Genomic DNA, 22,383 nt, shown 5'->3' with positions numbered 1-22,383 from the left:
CATCGTGAGGAAACCGGATTAATCCCAATAAGGCCTAGTTTACCCTCTGGGTTGGAAGGTCAGATGGCAGCCACTTCCGTAAAAACTAGTGCCTATGCCTATTCATGGGATTAGTTGTCAAGCGGACCCCAGGCTCCCATGAGCTGTGGCAAAATGTCGGGACAACGCGAGCAAGAAGAAGAAGAAGAAGATAATATATGTTATATATTAGTGTAATTAAATAGAAGAAGTGGGAGAATTAAGTGACTCCGGCAACCAGTGGTTTAAAACTGGTTGAAATGAGGCGTTGCAGTTAGCAAAGGTTGTAACAAAAGCCCAGGCAGCGAGTCTTCTGTTTTATCCAGATATTTAATGAAACAGGAATGCTAGTTACATCGTAGTATCATGTTTTATATAATGAGCATGCATTTAGGTTTAACTAATTAATAATTATGTATACTATGCAATTTAGATTTTCATAACAGCTTTGTGGTTTCATTAGGATTACAGTAGGTACATTTTCAGTGAAAATATTTCATTACTGATATTATTATATTGCTAGAAAGTGATGTAGGCGGTACTTAATCTGTCGTCTACTAAGCTTTAAAAAAGCACCCCTCCAAATATCTACCCCGGCCGGAGATCTCCGTCAATTATTTTGTACCCCGTATTTGTTACGGCCGGAGATCTCCGGCCATTTTAACCCCAGTCAAAAAGCAAGTTTTTAAATGAAATTAAGGCTGCTTTTCACCTGCCAACTATCTCGGGTGCAAAAAATCGGTTGTAATCAAAAGCTTACCTTTTCTCTTTCAAGACTCCTATTGTCCTTGAACCAGGTGATCTGCGCCGGCGGTCGGCTGCCCTCGGCGACGCATCGCAACGTCGAGGCTGCTCCGGCGATCAGCTGCTGCGGTCGATTAACGAGCGACACGGAGATCGGGGATACTGGGAACAAAGTGAACGTATTAGATTTTAATGATGATGATCACATTTGAAAAAAAAAAAGTATGAGAGAGGTAAGTAAGATAATGATCAGTATTCAATTCGAAACTCAAAAGAGCCAAAATAGTAGAAGTGCATGCATATTTCGTTGTTTATATCTACCCGCTTTATTTTTAGCAAGTAATAGAATAGTTATATATAGTTGTATACTTAGGTTGTTCTGAATTGGTTTTGTAATTTTTGTATCATAATTTATAATTTAAATTAACATCAGGAAGTGATTATTCTTGTAATATTTTGAGAAATAAACATCTTAAACCTAAAAATGTGTATACGGTTAATATAGAGAAAACCGGCATATACCGGGGGCGGTATATACCGGGTGTGGCCTATAACACGAGCAAATAATTAAAACATAGATTGTACTCCTCAAACGGTGACATTTTTATTCAACAACTTTTAAAAATTATTAAGTATTTAGACTCCCTATTTTTCATACAAAATAAATATTATGTTCAATGGACGCCATCGCCACGCCATATCATTGTGATTGACGTTATTTGTTAAGCCTTAAACATAACCAAATTCGCAATACATTGCGTCTTTGAATAACTTTTAAAGTGTATTAAAAATCAAACTACAAGTTATTTTTAAAAGTTGCTGAACAAATGTTGATCAGTATGACGAATACAGCCTACAGTAAAATTTTTTGCTCATATTATAGGCCACACCCGGTATAATATTTTTGGTTAGGATGACCATCATATAGGACAAGAATTCTAGTATTTTTACTTCTTTATAAATTATAAGAATTAAGCCTTTTTATGACGTATTTTAGTTCGCAAAATGTTCAATTTTATTCACACCATAAATGCTGTTTTCTTCAATGTCTTTTTGCAAGGAAGGTAGCATGCAACTCGATGATTTAGAACATCAGTAGTCAGTTACACGGAACACTCCAGTCAATTGCGAGGATAAACGAATTGTGGCCCCGCACGTGACAGGACGGGCACTCGAGGGGCATTTAGGTGCCTCTATCTAGTGTTGGTTAAAATGTTTAGCATAAGACTCGAGTCCTTTGAGTCTTAAGGTGACATTCCATTTCTAACCGCAGCTGCACTACCGGTACTGAACGCGTCGCTGTCATTGTCAATTTCCATTGTTAAAATTTACAGTAATGCAGCTGCGGTTAGAAATGGAATGTTACCTTTATGCTAAACCTCTAGACCAGCGGTCGGTAAACTGCGGCCCGCGGGTCGCATGCGGCTCGTAAACCTGCCACTTGCGGCCCGAGTGCCGCTTTGGCTATTTTGTATGTAATAGTCACAAGCGACAATGTCTCATAAAGTCATAAATATTAACAAAGTACGGCCCGCGTCACCTCCGTTAACTACTATGTGGCCCTTGGCTGCTAAAAGGTTGCCGACCGCTGCTCTTGACCATGCACCATACAATAATATTGGCAGTCTGAATCATTATAAAATAGAATTGATTTTGTATCATTTTCGTTTTTTTTATTACATTTTAAAATCGAACGAAACTAAATTTATAAAGCAATTATGTTCTATTTAATGACGTTTTTACATCGGAGGTAATTTGTACTAGTATCCTAATACTAGTCACTGGTCCTAACCAATACCTGGGAGAGCGAGCTTTGCTCGCAATACATATATAAAAACTGAAAAATGCGCGTTTTCCCAGATATAACACCTAGCTAGATCGATTTTTCGCCCCCGAAAACCCCCATATAGCAAATTTCATTTAGAGCCGTTTCCGAGATCCTCTAAATATATTTATATAAACAAATATGTACCATAAGTACAAGAATTGCTCCTTACTTACTCGGGGCTTAAAAGACGTGGAAGTTTTTAATCATCGAGTAACATAAAAAAGACTCGAATTATCCAAATTTAAACTCGAAAGACTCGAGTTCCAACCAACACTATCTACCGGAGAACTATTTCAAGGAATTATTCAGATCATGATTCCCGTCTCCTGTAAATGCCAAGCGTAGTAAGGTCTTAGATAATGCGATAAAGCATTTTACAAACGTTATAGTTCAGGAGGCTGATTCGAACTTGCAAAATTGTCATCATTTTTTTCTCAAATTTACTTGCTCATGTATCTCACAGTATAGTTAGATAAGTATAACGCGCCATTTTTTAACAGCTTAACAAAAAAGATTATGTATCAGAATAATTTGAGCACGAACTGTAGATCCAGCCAGACATATACATATATATCCATCTGGAAAAGTGTTCCACAGTGTCAGATATTTTTAACGCGTTGTTTCATCGACCACACTTTATCCTGGATGTACTGATATAAAGGTACAAGTCGTTAGTACCTACAACATTTTTTTATATTTAGATTGGTTCTTCAGATTTAATCAGTCGTTTGTTGACTTTATCTTTACAAATAATACTCGTAGTTATTTTTATGCATACTTAATGCATACTTAATGGAATTCCTTGCCGGCGTCTATATTTCCGTGTTCTTATAACCCGGCAACCTTCAAATCAAGAGTGAACAGGCACCTTCTGGGCGAGCTCGCTCCATGGTTAATAGAAGACCATTCCCTTGGTAACATTTGATTATAAAGAATAAAGGCTAAAAACCCATTAACAACCTGTATCATAGCTCATTCTTATTCACTCAACACTTCAAACTTTCTCCATATGAATAAACGTAAATGTATAGAAAAACCTAGTGACTAACGTCCTTCTGAACATAAGGTAGTCAGCACAAGGGAAGGTATATTAGTTTAAATTAGGGCGCCGCCCCACCTTTGTGACGTAGCAAGAACTAATCTGCTATACTATAATATGCTGAACATGATATGGCATGCACAAAGTAAATCGTTTAAGTACATCAGTTTTACTTAAGGCTGGGTTCACACTATAGTAAAGCTGGCCCGGCTCATGAAAAATATATTTGCACGTATTTAAAGCGATGCAGAGGTACCTTTAATTTTATCAGTGGTCCGTTTATACGTAGGTATGTAATTAAAAGTGAGTATTTGACAATTATTCGCACAATCTGATTAAATTGTCAATTTCATAGTGTCGTGTGAACACAAAAATGAAATTCAAACACAATAAATTGTGTCGCCGATCCTACTAGGTATTAAATTGTGTACGAGGGAATGCTAGATGAAATTGACAATTTTTCCAAATTTTATTGTCAAATTAGCAATTCGACTAGGTAGACGAAAGCCAGTAAAGACAAGATAGGTAAGTACTTATCAGATCTTGTCTGTACTGGCCTTCAACGTGATAAACCCAGAAAGCAAAACATAAATATTTAATCAAATACGTTTGCAGTTTATAATTATAATAATATTTTAAAAGATACATATTCCTAAGGATCATCAAATTTTAAATGTAAAGATTTAAAAAATACTTACGCGAAATATTTTAACACGATTTATGCTGCCATGGTATGTTGACATGGCGTAGACGCAGTGTATACCCATCTTTATTGTTAAACAATCGCGTCACTCGCCGTTGTAATATTACATTTCAAAGCTTGACGACGTATCAAGCAGTAAAATTGTTAATTTAAGGCCGTTCCCTGAGCCAGAAATGTAAAAATACCCCAATTATTATCCTATTTTTCTAAGAAACGTTGATATTTGTAGACGTGGGAAAAATATATATAATTCTTGATTATATTATCTTTAATAACACAGCTTTCGATACACGATTCATAACACTTCGCTCGATACAATTTATTCCCAAAGTAACCTCCAATTCGAATTTATACTCCAACTTTACTTGTTTCTTTACTATGTGACACTATGAAACAAAAAAAGGAGAAAAATCAATCATAACTATAACAATAATTTGACAGCTTTAGAAAAACGATAATTAGAGGCAATATTTTTAAAATAAATAAACATCAACTAATTCTGTCGTAACAAAATATTGACTTCGGCCTGCATGCTCTATCTCCGTCCGTCTTTCGAAATGAGACAGTGATGGCTGAGCGCTCGTGCCAGACGGACCTGTACTACGTGTCCCCAAAACAAATATGAGATTTACTTATAAAAACTGTGCTGTGTTGTGTGTCCTAGTGATATACCGTGTGCACCAAAACCTTTAAGTTATCATGGGTAACAAGCAATTGAATATAAAGAAGACATCTCGAAAAAGACAACTCGGAAGATTCCAACAAACAATGGAACTAACGTAAGTAAAAATGTTTATTTATTACACAGTGAAATAAGTAATTATTACTTAATTTAATATATACTCGATCGTACTAATTAGTAATCCGTATAACTTAAAACATTCTAAAATTTAATAATCGCTCCATCTACCGGTTAAACATTGTCATCAATTCATCATCTAAATAGCTTAAAAGGATATTGCGATTCGCGACGTTTACACCACGCGGCACTAGCGCCACGGCAAAGACAGAAACATTGCCGTCTGTGTGCGTCTCCGTGAGTCGTAGTTACGCGGTTGCGGTGTAGTGGGCCTTCCTATAAATACGAGCACACAGTGATACACGTAACGCATACAATTAGACGCATAAAGCGTTCTTTTAGCAATCCATCCACCTATCGAGGGTTCGAACCTCAGCTCGTGATTTGTCATGCGTCTAAACTTTTTACTTTTTTGTCTTTCTAGGAAAAGAAGAAAATTGGATAATTTCACAGCCGAACATGATACTACATCTTTAGACTACATCGAGTGAGTATAATTATTTGACTTGTGCTTTTTAGCCCTACCTACGTAACACAGTGAACGCATATATTTAGTATGGAAACCGCCTTTAGGAACATTACCGTTCAAATTCTCGGGCCATATTAGCACACATACAAAATTACGCCTACATTTAAATAAGACGACGCGTTTACAGAGCCCGTAATCAAAGCTGGTAAACAAAATAATAGTCATCTTTATTACACTAATGGTACATAGCTAAGTGTAGATGAAATGCATATAATGTCAATAACTACCAATCAGCGACATTAATCCGCTAATAACCTTCTTGCTGTACGTACTGGCCGCTGAGAGTTTGCGGTTCACATTTGATTAGAATATGACTTGGACAGGAAATGAGGAAATATATATCAGAAAATGATTATTCTTGTAATATTTTGAGAAATAAACATCTTAAACCTAAAAATGTGTATACGGTTAATATAGAGAAAACCCGCATATATGTATAGTATATAATATTTTTGGTTAGGATGACCATCATATAGGAAAATAATTCTAGTATTTTTACTTCTTTATAAATTATAAGAATTAAGTCTTTTTATGACGTATTTTAGTTCGCAAAATGTTTAATTTTATTCACACCATAAATGCTGTTTTCTTCAATGTCTTTTTGCAAGGAAGGTAGCATGCAACTCGATGATTCAGAACATCAGTAGTCAGTTACACGGAACACTCCAGTCAATTGCGAGGGTAAACGAATTGTGGCCCCGCACGTGACAGGACGGGCACTCGAGGGGCATTTAGGTGCCTCTATCTAGTGTTGGTTAAAATGTTTAGCATAAGACTCGAGTCCTTTGAGTCTTATGCTAAACCTCTTCCTCTAGACCATGCACCATACAATAATATTGGCAGTCTGAATCATTACAAAATAGAATTGATTTTGTTTCATTTTCGTTTTCTCTTTTTCATTTTACATTTTAAAATCGAACGAAACTAAATGGTAAAGCAATTATGTTCTACTTAATGACGTTTTTACATCGGAGATAATTTATACTAGTAAGTATCCTAATACTAGTCCTAACCAATATCTGGGAGACCGAGCTTTACCTACTCGCAAAACATTTATAAAAATGCGCGTTTTCCCTGATATAACACCTAGCTAGATCGATTTTTCGCCCCCGAAAACCCCCATATAGCAAATTTCATCGAAATCGTTACAGCCGTTTCCGAGATCCCTGATATATATTTATATAAATAAATATGTACCATAAGTACAAGAATTGCTCCTTACTTACTCGGGGCTTAAAAGACGTGGAAGGTTTTAACCATCGAGTATCATAAAAAAGACTCGAGTTATCCAAATTTAGACTCGAAAGACTCGAGTTCCCACCAACACTATCTACCGGAGAACTATTTCAAGGTATTATTCAGATCATGATTCCCGTCTCCATAAAAAAGACTCGAGTTATCCAAATTTAGACTCGAAAGACTCGAGTTCCCACCAACACTATCTACCGGAGAACTATTTCAAGGTATTATTCAGATCATGATTCCCGTCTCCATAAAAAAGACTCGAGTTATCCAAATTTAGACTCGAAAGACTGAGTTCCAACCAACACTATCTACCGGAGAACTATTTCAAGGAATTATTCAGATCATGATTCCCGTCTCCTGTAAATGCCAGGCGTAGTAAGGTCTTAGATGATGCGATAAGGCATTTTACAAACGTTAATACAGGGTGTCCCAGAATTCGACGTCAAGCCGTAAACGGATGATAGACCAAGTCATAACAGTTATCATAAAAATACAAAAAAAAATCCAACTCATGTTTTTTAAAAATTATGGTCACTTTAAAAATTCACTAAAAAATCCACACCCTGTAATGGTTCTTTAACTCTTGTTATTACTCTTGTTATTCTAATTTTTTTATTATTGTGTAATCTTGAATCAGGGTGTGTGGATTTTTTAGTCAATTTTTAAAGTGACTTCAATTTTTAAAGAACATGAGTTGGATTTTTTTTTGTATTTTTATGATAACTGTTATGACTTGGTCTATCATCCGTTTACGGCTTGACGTCGAATTCTGGGACACCCTGTATAGTTCAGGAGGCTGATTCGAACATGCAAAATTGTCATTGAATAATTTTACGGTTTAGACTCACTTGTTTTTAGTCACTCGCGCGACATGTTTCGGAGAGCGGCCATTCTAAAGCATTAACAGTCGCGCGAGCGACGAAAAACAAGTGAGTCTAAACCGTAAAATTATTCAATGACAATTTTGCATGTTCGAATAGCCTTGTAGTTATTTTTATGCATATTAGGAAAAAAAAAGGTAAATAAGTAGAAGAGCATTTCCTCGGTAGCATTTAATTATAAAGAATAAAAGTTAGAAACCCATTAACAATCTGTATCATAGCAAATTCATTTTCATTCACTCGAGACTTCAAACTTTCTCCATATAAATAAACGTAAATGTATAGCGCGACGGTAGAACCGTATTGTCGAAACCGGAGATCTTCGCCGAGATTGAGGATTTCTATGGCCAATTATACGCTGCACATGCCCCTCATTTCCGACGAGACGATCACGATTCCAGAGCCACCCTGACACGCCACTACACCGACGAACTGCCAGACATCAGCCAAGACGAGATAGTGTTAGCTCTGAGGCAGCTTAAAAATGGAAAAGCCCCCGGTGAGGACGGAATAACATCAGAGCTTTTGAAAGCTGGAGGAGCCCCTGTTATACAGGAATTACAGAACCTCTTCAACGCCGTCCTTCACAGTGGGAGAACTCCAAAGGCGTGGAGCGGGAGTTTGGTGGTGCTCTTTTTTTTTAAGGGGGACAAAACCCTCCTTAAAAATTACAGACCCATCTCGCTCCTGAGCCACGTCTATAAGCTGTTCTCACGAGTGGTCACGAACCGTCTCGCTAGGAGACTCGACGAGTTCCAGCCGCCGGAGCAGGCAGGGTTTCGCGGAGGATATGGCACCATAGACCACATTCACACAGTGAGGCAGATTATACAGAAGTCCGAAGAATATAATCAGCCCCTGTGTCTAGCCTTTGTGGACTATGAGAAGGCCTTTGACTCTGTCGAGACCTGGGCTGTTCTGGAATCCTTACAGCGATGCCAAATAGACTATCGTTATATCGAGGTGTGGAGATGTCTTTACGAAGCCGCCACCATGAGTGTCCAAGTACAGGATCAGCAGTCTAGACCCATCCAATTGCGCAGAGGAGTGAGACAGGGGGATGTTATATCCCCGAAACTGTTCACAAGCGCGTTGGAAGATATGTTTAAGACGCTGGACTGGAAAGGTAAGGGAATTAACATAAATGGCGACTACATCTCACACCTACGATTCGCAGATGATATAGTCTTAATGGCGGAGTCGCTAGAGGAGCTGAACCAGATGCTGGACGGCCTAGCTTCAGCCTCGCGACGCATCGATCTTGGCATGAACTTGGATAAAACCAAAGTCATGATCAATGGCCACATTGATCCAATACCGATAGTCGTAAATGGTCACCTTCTCGAAATCGTCTCCGAATACACTTACCTCGGGCAGATTCTGCAGCTAGGTAAAAACAATTTCGAGAAGGAGGCCAAGAGGAGGATCCAGCTAGGCTGGGCAGCGTTTGGGAAGCTACGCCGAGTCTTCTCGTCATCCATACTGCAATGCTTGAAAACAAAAGTTTTCAATCAGTGCGTCCTACCTGTCATGACCTACGGAGCCGGACACTCACGGTAGGGTTAGTCCACCAGTTCAAGGTCGCTCAGCGAGCTATGGAGAGAGCTATGCTCGGAGTTTCTCTGAAGGATAGGATTCGTAACGAATACATCCGACAGAGAACCAAAGTAATCGACATAGCTCAAAGAATTAGCAAGTTGAAGTGGCAGTGGGCTGGCCATATCGCACGAAGAACCGACAACCGCTGGGGTAAACGCGTTCTTGAGTGGAGACCGCGACTTGGCAAACGTAGTGTAGGACGCCCCCCGACCAGGTGGGATGACGATCTGCGAAAGATTGCAGGCAGATGCTGGATGCGGCAAGCTGAAGACAGGGCGCTATGGCGCTCTTTAGGGGAGGGCTATGTCCAGCAGTGGACTGCTATAGCCTGATGATGATGATGATGATGATGATGTATAGAAAAACCTAGTGACTAACGTCCTTCTGAACATAAGGTAGTCAGCACAAGGGAAGGTATATTAGTTTAAATTAGGGCGCCGCCCCACCTTTGTGACGTAGCAAGAACTAATCTGCTATACTATAATATGCTGAACATGATATGGCATGCACAAAGTAAATCGTTTAAGTACATCAGTTTTACTTAAGGCTGGGTTCACACTACAGTAAAGCTGGCCCGGTTCATGAAAAATATATTGCACGTATTTAAAGCGATACAGGGGTACCTTTAATTTTATCAGTGCTCCGTTTATGCGTAGGTATGTAATTAAAAGTGAGTCCAGATTTGACAATTATTCGCACAATCTGATTAAATTGTCAATTTCATTGTGTGGTGTTAACGCAAAAGTGAAATTCAAACACAAAAAATTGTCTCGCCGATCCTACTAGGTATTAAATTGAGTACGAGGGAATGCTAGATGAAATAGATTTTTTTCCAAATTTTATTGTCAAATTGGCAATTCGACTAGGTAGACGAAAGCCAGTAAAGACAAGGTAGGTAGGTACCTACCAGATCTTATCTTTACTGGCCTTTAACGTGATTAACCCAGAAAGCAAAATATAAATATGTAACCAAATACGTTTGCAGTTTATAATTATAATAATATTTAATAGATACATATTCCAAAGATTCATCAAATTTTAAATTTTAAATGCAAAGATTTAAAAAATACGCGAAATGTTTTAACACGATTTATGCTGCAAGTAACTATTATTACAAGGTATGTTGACATGGCGTAGACGCAGTGTATACCCACCTTTATTGTTAAACAATCGCGTCACTCGCCGTTGTAATATTACATTTCAAAGCTTGACGACGTATCAAGCAGTAAAATTGTTAATTTAATGCGAAGCGCTAAAAGGAAACCGAAGGCCGAGTTATACGGAACTAGTCTAAACGTAAACATGTATTTTATGTACGCTCCGGCATAATTTGAATTTAGTGGCTGCGGCAGCCTATTACGCAACTCTGCGGTACACTTTCAAAAACTTGTAGCATTTTTTGTCCATTTGAGAGGGAATCCTGGTCGGACTGAATTTGAAAAGAGCACTTTCATTTTAGCGACTGGTTGCAATGTCGTGCCTTTTCGCGGTGGCCGGGTTTTTTTGCATCGCCGTTTAGCGTTAGATTTAGAACTATCGCATCACACGTTTTGATATTTGAAGTACGAGTAGGCACATAGGGGCTCATTTAGATGGTGCGAGAACTATCGTGTGAGTTTTATTACATTGCGTTATTTGATAGGTCGAGTAAATTGATGTAACCTTAATGGTACGCAATGTCGGGTTAAAGAATTTTATTTTCTCATAAGAAATTTTACATTTCACTTGACGAGAACTTAGAATAAGTACATTGTGGTTTTCATCAGTACCTAACTAAAATCGCATGCGAGTTCGCGCGCCGTCTAAATGAGCCCTAATGTTCCAATTGGAAGGTTGTCGTCATACTTTCCGCTACTCGATGCTAGATGTCAACTGCGTAAATAATAGTCATTTTGGTACCAAAACTGATGTATGGAGTGAGCACTCTATTCAATGATCTTTCATTATCATCATCTCAGCCATAAGACGTCCACTGCTGAACATAGGCCTCCCCCTTGGACCTCCATACATGCCGGTTGGAAGCGACCCGCATCCAGCGTCTTCCGGCGACCTTAACAAGGTCGTCTGTCCATCTTGTGGGTGGACGTCCTACGCTGCGCTTGCTAGTCCGTGGTCTCCACTCGAGCACTTTTTGACCCCATCGGCCATCTTCTCTGCGTGCAATGTGGCCTGCCCATTGCCACTTCAGCTTGATAATCCGGTGGGCTATGTCGGTGATTTTAGTTCGTCTACGGATCTCCTCATTTCTGATTCGATCACGTAGAGAAACTCAGAGCATAGCCCTCTCCATAGCTCGTTGGTCAATGATCTTTATCTTTACTATATTTCTCTATGGTTATACTTACGATTCATTTCCAGCCTAACAACCTTCTCCTGCGGCGGGACAAGATGCGTGTTCGCCGCGCGGCACTTGAACGTGGTATTCAAGTCTTCCCGCTTTAGATGCTGAAGTTCAAGTCTGTTCACGACCACGTGTGTGTCGGTCTTCACACCGATGTACTGCGGGGCTGGCAGGCCGTCGATCAGCCAGGATACTACTGGTTCTGGGCGACCTGGTAACAAAATAAATTGAAATCTACAACAAATGGTTTAACCTTGTGTGTGGTGGTCAATCGTTGGTTCAAACTTTGGTTATGCTGTGCTGTGGTTTGGTTATGGCGTGTGTAGAGCAGAAAAATTGTTAAGATTGGTTAAGAGCCTTATCATAGACAAAAAAGAAGTAGGATGCATTTCGCAAGAAAAAACACGTTACAGATTACAGAAAATGTCTTACAATAAATATGCTTAGACTTTTATTTTTCTTTGAAGTAAGTAACATACTATAAGATATGCATTGGGATCAAATTGGGATTGTTCGAAACAGCCTTGCTTTTGTAACCATACCTACCGTAGCAACAGTACCTATACAAGATGCCTTGGTAAGCGTTGTAGTAGCCTACGAGTTGCTAAAGTATGAAGTTCTTATGAATATTTGCCATTTTCAAAATTACAAACGTAGGTAATTATTTAGATAGAACCTGTAGTACCTTAGAACAAACTTATCTCTTATTGTTTTTATCGCTTACGATCATTCACTCTGTATATTCGATGACACAACCATTTGTAACAATATTGTTTCATTACTAACTTCCTTATCCCAAAATCCCGCGGACATCACTTCAGTTTTATCCTTTCAACGAAATATTGTGGGCTTATCCCTTGGAGCCATGGGACGGAATTTCACGTAGCGACTAGAACACAATGGATGGTTTTTGGACATTCTGTTATGACCCTGTTGTGTAGTCAGCCATACCCTCGTAAGGTTCGGTCCGCACTTGTTATAGATACTTATTATTATAGGTACTTCTTAGATAATATTATAATAAATATACTTTCACTTTACTTTTACCACAGAATAAGTAATAGTATTATCATACAGAACGGACACGCACCGCCCTGCCCCGACTCGGATTACCTCGCCCCGCGACTGAGTTCTGACGGACTCCTGACATACGCTCAGTTCGGCTAGCGACGCCGCGACGCGATGACGCAATGTTCAAAATGCCGGTGTATTGTGCGATGTACGGGTAGTACGGATACCTACTTATTGTAGAAATGAATAATAATATAATTTTACAAAGAGACGAAATATGTATCAGTAAATAAGGCTATACTTTTGCGTAAAAATAATAATATCATATAAATTAAAACCCGTTCGTTGAATTTGTGAATGTTAAGCCAACATTTAATATTTAAAGTACCTAAGGTAGCTAGACCTTCTACACAGATATTCCTCGTAAATGTTTTATTTTTAGTTTAACACTCTTTTCACAAAAAAGAACTTGTTGGTCGCGGGACATTCGCGTTTGATTTTTAATTTAATTTTAAGAATTTAAGAAATAATTATGTAAGTATGTTATATAAAATAATCAATAGGCATCAACAATAAGGTACATTTAATAATGGCGTGTTGAAAGTCCAAGTACGTGCAGGACTATAAACTGACAAAGCCAATTCAACAATTGGAGCGAAATAAAACATAAACCTATATTTTGTTAAACATAAACCTATATTTTGTATTTTACGTATTTCGGTCGAATTATGCAACGCAGCGGGCCGCTCGTCGTGTCCTTCGGCCGGCCTCGGCAAACCTCGGCTTCGCCTTCCCCGCCGCGCGCCGCACGAGTCAGCCCTAAGCCACTTACTCACACAATGACGCGTGTACAGACGTGCCGTGCACACATATAAACGCAAATGATTTTCGATGTATGGCGTGTCCGCCCTGTGCTTTTACCTTACTTATTTACTTTTGTTTTACTTTTTGTGTGCGTGGATATTGTGTGTGTTGTGTGTCGGACTATTGACAATAATTAACATTATGAGTAGTGGGTGGTTTGAGAATGTGATGAATACCCCATACTTTTTCATACACTTTTCATCGGGTACTTGCACAAATCTCTGTTTTGACATTTTGCTGGGGCATCAGTTAGCCGCGACCACGACCAGTGAAACCTGTGTCGAAACATCAGTAAATAAAGGTAATAAAACAAATTCGCGATAGACCCGTCTATAAATGTGAGTAAATATACTTTCAATCAGGAAAGAGTTAAATTTCTTTCTTTTCATTTAATGTTCACCCAAACCAAAACTAAACTGAACTATTTCTGACTAAATTTACTAAATTTTATAGGATAATAATTTTTAAACGATTCATATGGGCAAGTGGTCTAACTCGAAGTACAATAGCGTAGACTTGGCCACGACCCAAAGAGACGCCGATGTGTCGATAAGCAATCACATCGTTTACTATTTGGCCGATGCAGGCAACCCACACTGATCTATTTAGAAAAAGTCAAGCAGCATTGGTCAACATCTGTATTCATTTGAATCTATGTCGGCGGCCGATTTTTCTTCTTAAACTCTACAGTTTGGGAAATGCTTACCTGTAATACCCAGGGATCAAGTTTTTGTCTAAATTTTGCATGTCAAACTGTTTGAAATTATAACATTGAATTCTATTTATTAAAAAGAATTTGAAAAAGCCGATAAATATACACGTCAATATACATTAAAAGGCAAATATGTATATGTAACCTAATGACGGCATTTTATTCAAAATTGGTAATATTGTTTAACGTAGTTATTTGATACATATTTGTACTAAAACTATATTTGTTTAAGTAGTTTCAAAATTAAAATCCTAACCTCACGCGATGTGAAAATTTGCGTATTATTTGAACAGTAAAAATGTTTGTATTGCTTAATATTTTGCGCAAACCAAGAACGATAAAAGTGTCTATTTTGTGTAGGAAATATTGTCAGAGATGCGTAATATACCTACCTACACTATACAATAGGTAATATCTACATACAGCTAGTTCGATTAATTAATCTAACCATTTCATCGAACAACCCCTTTTATTCCGAAACTACTTCTAAAAAGCGTAAAATAACCGGAATAATGAACAATTCGGTTAAATTTTTCTACTGCTTGATTTCCTTTATGGCAACATTGGAAGAGATATTCCATTCGAATGGGTTTATTGAAAAGTCCGCAGTATGGCCGGTTGGCGGGCCGCCAGTCCTCCGTCCGGATTATCATTGCCTGTGTGCTCACCAATTGTGATGATGCAGCGGCGCGGACACTGGGGGATTGGGAGTTTGATTCTCATATCGGGAAATATTTAATTAATGGTATAGATTACTCGACATATTAACGATTGGATAAACTTGATGTCAATCTTATCAATGCCTGTGTATTCTGCGGTACTACACTATCAAAATGAGATATAATAAAATGTTAGAAGGAGATATTTAGGAATGAGTCTTAAAATAAATATCTTTAAATATTGCTATAGTACCTATGAATAGATTTTATATTTGCCTGAGTCAAACAATTGTGATGATGGAGCGGTGGGAACACCGTGTGACTTTGAGTTTGATATCGAGAAATATTTAATTAATGGTATAAATTTCTCCAAAACCTATAACGATTGGGTAAACTTGATATCAATCTTAGAATTGCCTACACTCTGCTAGACTACTAGAATAAGGCGTACTCAGATGATTGAACAAGATATTTTAGATTGAGCCTTAAATATCTATTTAAATATTCCTATTGTATCTTTGAGTTTGACTTTCATATCGAAAAATAATTAATTGTTTCTAAAGATATTCCACAGTCAGTCCTCTTCAATGATATTTTTGTAATTTGGTATTCCTATTCAACATACATTGAGAATATTCCTCGAACTTATTTTAATAAAATACTATGCTATAGGTACACCACTAGATTCAAGGAATAGAATTTTCAATATCGTGCGTAGTGCAATTCTATCAATGTGTACCTAGTTTGGCAAAAAAATATCGTCATAGATTTTTAGCGCGCGAATAGGATATTGCAAAATTTCAAGCGCTGGCCTAAATTTAACACAATCACGCTGTACAAAATTCTTTTTTACAGTTTTGAATGTTTTATATAAAAATGTGTATTATTTTAACTAGATTTATTATACAATAATAGCTGGCAGAGTTTTTCTTTTGAAAGAAATTGTAGGGTTTGAACTGAAAAATATCGGCGTATTCAAATGTGTGGATAAAAAAAAAATAGTATTAAAAAGTTAAAACAGATATTGTTAGGCTTAGGAGGAAACTGGGCGGAAACGTAGAGGTGTGATAAAAGAGTTTTCTAGGTCACGTGACATTGAATAAATAATATCGCAGTGCAACGTTCGTATATCATGTTCGTTTGTCCAATTTTCTTAACACCGTTATGAATGTTGCAATTCATTGATTATAAGGGTTGGCAAAACTATCTATCATATGGTACCCTAACTTCTCCGATGTTGCTCAACTTCGCCCGAGTAAAATAAACAAATAATAAAACCAAGAAATACATATTTAATTCTAGAAAGTGTTAGAACTGTTAAAAAATAGTTTTTTAAGTTAAAAATAAACATTCTAGAATCATCCAAATTCACTTGCTATCCGTCCCTAACTTAGCTTAATTTTATTTTAATGAAAATTATACAAAACGTACTCCTTACTAAATCTTGAATTATTAAGCACCCGTGATACAATTTATAATAAAATTATGATTTAATTCTAGATAGGCCGAGGTTCGGTACTTAAAGCCAATTTAGGGTACGTAGTTTCATCAACCCATCAATGAACTGCAACATTCGCAACGTTCAACAACGGTGTTTGTAGGTACATCAATTACGAACATTCGTTAGATTATTTGTAGAACATTAACTATTTACTTCTATAGACCGACCGCTTAAATGAGTCCTCGCCTGCGCGGTACGGGGGCGACGGGGAAGGACGACGTAGGATGGGGTAGGTAGGTGCGGGCGGCAGGCGTACGGCGCCCACACCTCCCCCGCCGACCTTAGTCGTCCTACCCCGTCGCCCCCGTACCGCGGAGACGAGGACTCATTTAAGCGGTCGGTCTATAATCTTATACATTTGCATGTTATAAAATCCTATTGAGAAAATATAATGAAAATGTAGATTTACTTACCACCCCTAACTTCGCAGACCAGTACTAAGGCTGAGCCCTCTTCTAAAGGTCCCACGACCCCTGATACGTCTGCCCCCGACTTGTCGTATAACAGCATCTGATGCGGAGGCACTGCAACAATTTTTATACATTATTCAATTGCACAACGGAACTCATAGACTAGGAATCCTCTAGACTGAGTTTAGAGCAATTATTTCATGCAACCGATGATGCCAAAAATGCGGGGCTGCGCGGGACGAGGTGAGCGAATTCCCGCGCCGTGATTGGTCCGTTCAAAGACACGGACGCCACACAAAGACACTTTCAACTCGAACATGTAATAAAATTACCGTATGCGTGGCAGAGGGGGTAGCGCGACTATGCTCAGTCTGGAGGATGTCTTGTCTGTGACGGGACTTAATCGCGTATTTAGGTTTTAAGATTTCGAGGACGCGTGAAATCGTGAAAGTTTAAATCAGTGTTTTACAATTTTTATAGTTAGTATTTATTTAATAAATAGGAAATATGTATTGGTTAACTGTAGTATATACCTACCTACTTCAAAATAGTGTGTAAATCCAATACGGGCGATAAATCAAACTTGACCCAGAATTTACCCGTGTACCGTGTAGTTACCTACACTAAATTATGACCCCGTAGCTAATTTTTGAAAATTAATCGTGCAGCAATGTACTGCAAACGTTACGAGACATAACGTGACATGACATTACGATATACGAGCTTTTTATAGTAACTGGCAAGTAAGTTTAGCAACCATCAGCTTGGTAGTATATTTAACAGAGTTAAATCTGTACATGGGGGGTCTATGATAATTATAAATAACCAGTTAAAATTCAAAGAACGTAAAGATATTGTGTCCTTATCTGTCGAAAGAATAGTTGAAATAGCCGCCGTAGAACTAGATCAATTCATTGTTATTTGTGTTTATAGGCCACCCTTGGGCAGTTTTGATAAGTTTCAAGAGAAAATGGAAATAGCCTTAGCTAAACTATCCCACGTTAAAAAGCAAATTGTTGTGTGTGGAGACTTCAACATCAATGTTTTGGAAAGCTCTTCCTTAAGTGTTAGCTTGATAAGTCTATTCAAATCTTTCAGATTAAATCATACCTTTATGGAGCCTACAAGAGTGACTGCTACCAGCGCTACCTGTATTGATAACATTTTTACTGATATTGTGCCCATTAGTAAGAATGTGATCAGTACTCTGGAATCAGATCACTTGGGTCAGTTAATTACATTTGATCGAACGCGGGGTTTAAGTCTTTCAAAGGAGAGAATTACCTTTGTACCAGTAACTTCGGAACGCTTGGAGAGAATGAGAAAAAGCCTTGCTCTTAAGTTACCACTTTTGCCTGCTGAATTAGGTACTAATGACATGTACAATACATTTTTCAACGTGTTCATAAAAGAGTATACTAAAATATTCACTTGTAAATCGGTTGTGTGTGGCGGTGCTAATCGCTTCAGTGAGTGGGCTACTGCAGACTTGCATAATCAAAGGAAAATACTGTACGAACTTTACGAGGAACGGCGCTATAGAACGGGTGACGAATTTAAAGAATATGTAAAACAGTTTTCTAAAAGCTTCAAATTGAATTGTCGTATAGCTAAATGTAATTATTTGAGCAATAAGATAAAAAACAGTACTAACGTCATTAAAACGACATAGAAAATAATAAATGAGGAAACTGGTCGTAAAAACAGGACAAATACCACATACCGGTTAAACGTAAACGGGAAATTGATAGAATCTAGTACAGATGTCGCCACTGAATTTGAAACTTTCTTTACTAATGTACCAGTTACCATGACTAAGCATCTTAACTCATCAAGTTTATCTGCCGCTGAAATGTTAGAAAAAAATTTGCCAAAGTGTTTAATAGAATTTAAGTTTGATCATGTGACTAACCTAGAAGTACTCAAGGCATTTCGCTCTATTAATGTCAAAAAAGCTAGTGATCTTTGGGGGGTTTCTGTTCACATAATTAAATCCCTAATTGAATTATTAGTGCCTCACTTAGTAGAAATATTCAACAATTGCGCCGACTGTGGCGAGTTTCCAGACCTGATGAAGCAGAGTAAAATTACTCCTATATTTAAGACGGATATTTAAGACGGGTATTTAAGACGGGTAGACTGATCCCACTAACTACAGGCCCATTTCAGTTCTGCCTACACTAAGCAAAATTTTTGAGAAATTAATACTGTCACAGTTACTTAGTCATTTTAACAACAACAATTTGATGCACAATAAGCAATTTGGATTCACTCGCGGTCGATCGACAATTGACGCTGGAATAGAATTAGTTAAAAATATTTTCGAAGCCTGGGAGGAGTCACATGATGCCATTGGCATTTTTTGTGACTTATCTAAGGCGTTCGACTGCGTAAGTCACGAAACACTCGTTAGGAAACTTTATTTCTACGGAGTTAGAGGAAAAGCGCTGAATTTGTTAAAATCCTATTTGGATGGGAGGATCCAAAGAGTGGACGTGAATGGAAAACGGTCCCCTGGGTCACTGGTTTCGATGGGCGTACCCCAGGGCTCCATATTGGGGCCCTTCCTGTTTCTCATTTATATAAATGATTTACCGTATTTAGTGAAGGATCACCATGATATAGTACTGTTTGCTGACGATACTTCCCTCATCTTTAAGGTCAAACGACACGAAGATGCCAACGTTCACGTAAACAGTGCTATATCAAATGTAGTACAATGGTTCAGCATCAATAACCTATTGTTGAATGGGAAGAAAACTAAATATATAAGGTTCGTAACTACCAATGTCAAAACTACACAAACGACTGTCACCATCAAAGATGAGGAACTAGAACCAACCAGCAATACAGTGTTCCTGGGTTTAACATTAGATGCCAAGCTGCAATGGGGTTCCCACCTAAATGTTCTCGCAAACAAGCTCAGTTCTGCAGCGTTTGCAGTATGTAAAATACGCCACCTAACAGACGAAAAGACAGCTAGATTGGTTTACTTTGCCTACTTTCACAGCATCATGTCATACGGCATCTTGCTTTGGGGTAGTGCTGCTAATGTCAATGCCATTTTTGTTCTGCAAAAGCGCGCCATACGTTCGATCTATAAAATGAGTGCTATGGATTCGCTTAGAAATAAGTTCAAGGAGATTAATATATTGACCGTATACTCCCAATACATTTATGAAAATATTTTATATGTCCATAAACATATAGATGACTTCAAAAGGAATTGTGACATACATAACATTAATACCAGAAACAAGGACAAACTGACAGTGCCTGCAACACGTCTGCAAAAGATTAAAAACTCTTTTAAGGGTAACTGTGTGCGGTTCTACAATAAACTGCCAAGTAGTGTAACTGAACTTCCATTGAATAGATTTAAGAAACATATTAAGAATAGATTAATTTGTAAAGCCTATTATAATATCAAGGATTATGTAAATGACAAAAATGCCTGGGACTGAGTTGACTTACGCACTCCTATTATTTATATTGTTTCCGCTGACTTTTTTTTTTTGTGTTTGACATTGTGTTTTTATTTATTGTTAATTGTTACCAATTGTATTGCTTTTTATTATTATTATTTGTGTTTTAAACAATGATTGTAATATTTACGTATACTTTGTATGACATGTCAAAAGTGCTTATTAATTTATTATTAAGCCTACTTGAATAAATTATTTTTGAAGTTTAAGTTGAAGTAATACAGTAAAATTATACATTTTGCGTTTTAATATTTTGTAGAACGTGGCGGTGATGAATTCCATATAAATTACCTACCTAACCCTTATATTATAGCACAGAATAAGTAATAGTATTATCATACAGAACGGACACGCACCGCCCCGCCCCGACTCGGATTACCTCGCCCCGCGACTGAGTTCTGACGGACTCCTGACATACTCTCAGTTCGGCTAGCAACGCCGCGGCGCGATGACGCAACGTTCAAAATGCCGATGTATTTTGCGATGTATGGTTGTTTTTCAAATTCACGAAATAAAGAACATTTATTTTTATTATACATATATTAAAAAGTTGCGTTTTGTAATTATTTATATTTAGTCCACGCTAATTGTGTATCGAAAATTCGACATGACATTTTTGGTAATTTATTGCCGCATCGTATACTTTACGTAATATTTTACGGCCTTTACGGGTTACGGGTGAGTTCGCATATACGTTCAAATAATATTAGCTGTGACCTGTGAATAGAACAGTTTATTATAGCAAGGATGTAGGAGAAAATACCATCTTGTAAATTATGTTTGTTTCTTTAATTTTAGGAATAAAAATGTTTGATATTTACGTTACGAGTACAACGATAACGCTCCGTGAACTCAAAAACATGTAAATAGTAGCCCTAAGCGACTTACTCACACAATGACGCGTGTACAGATGTGCCGTTCACACATATACACGCAAACGAGTTTTGATGTATGGCGTGTCCGCCCTGTGATTATAGCTAAGAACTGATGTAAAATCATAAAATGTTAAAAGGCTTTCTCTCGGAAAATATTAGATGTACAGAGACAATTCTAGTGTCTTATTGTAGCCAATTTAGTCTACTTTAAAAACGCCCTAGGAAGTTACTACCAAAAACTAGTACTTTAGGGTTATAATCGCCCAAACTAAAAAAAATGCCGTTTATTCAATTTTTGACAAAGTTGCGTGCGACGCTCGAAGTCACAAACTTGGATTATTCATTGGGCCAACATCATAAACAAGCCTGCAAAAAATCAGAACTACCGAATTTGACGCTAAATAGCCAGGTTACAAAATTCGACAAAGTTACTGGATTAAAGCGTGGACAGTTATTTTAAAAAGCTCGTATATCGTAACTTGTGTGTTGCTTTACATTGCGGGCCGAATTATTTTGCATGGTAAATATTTTCATTGTATATCTCAATCAATAGTTATTATACTTCTTAGGTCCTATGCTAACCACCGTTTAAATATTCACCAGTACTGAATTTATACAATAAGATAGCGTACATCACAATTATTTTTAATTAAGTTTATTTTACATATAACTACATAGTAGGTCACAATTAATAGTGTAATGAAAGCTAAATAGTCTCTCGGTTTTAAACGTGATATTTTAATTTGCTTTCTGAGCTACATTTTCACTATTTACAATTTAATTTCGTTGTATAAATATTTTATTTTCACCCTATTTATAAATAGGTCATTATTTTTACAAGGTAGGTAAGGATGTTAAATTATCGTTGTGTGTACTGAAAAATAATAACTATGCTAACTGTATTTTTGGCTTACTATTTATATACTTACACATTACACATTAACACATGAATTGTTTAATCGGGACCAGACAGCAGCTAAATGGTCCCATGGTGCTACGCAAAACTCGCCTCTTCCCTAACGTTTTAACTACGTACCGACGATTGACATTTATAGATTTAAAAAATACAGTCAGCTACAGAATCGTCAATTTTGACAACATAAATTTCTATACTAATAGATCAAATTGTTGAGTACGAGA

The 22,383-nt window shown here is 37.5% G+C and overlaps 1 protein-coding gene across 1 annotated transcript in view; it reads right to left on the bottom strand.

Moving 5' to 3' along the window:
* The window catches only part of LOC134673182 (hemicentin-1-like), a 246,486-nt gene that overhangs the window by 34,278 nt on the left and 189,825 nt on the right, over nt 1-22,383 (bottom strand). Inside the window, exons 6-8 of the mRNA XM_063531137.1 lie at nt 16,887-16,997; nt 11,731-11,937; nt 779-924 (exon numbers count right to left, since the gene is read on the bottom strand). Coding sequence (XP_063387207.1) covers nt 779-924; nt 11,731-11,937; nt 16,887-16,997 — 464 coding nt within the window. The remainder of the gene's footprint in view (nt 1-778; nt 925-11,730; nt 11,938-16,886; nt 16,998-22,383) is intronic.

This window comes from Cydia fagiglandana, chromosome 18, assembly GCF_963556715.1.
Source record: "Cydia fagiglandana chromosome 18, ilCydFagi1.1, whole genome shotgun sequence".
NCBI classification, from domain to species: domain Eukaryota; kingdom Metazoa; phylum Arthropoda; class Insecta; order Lepidoptera; family Tortricidae; genus Cydia; species Cydia fagiglandana.
Note: the sequence above shows the minus strand (reverse complement) of the source record. Positions and strands in the feature narration are given on the sequence as shown.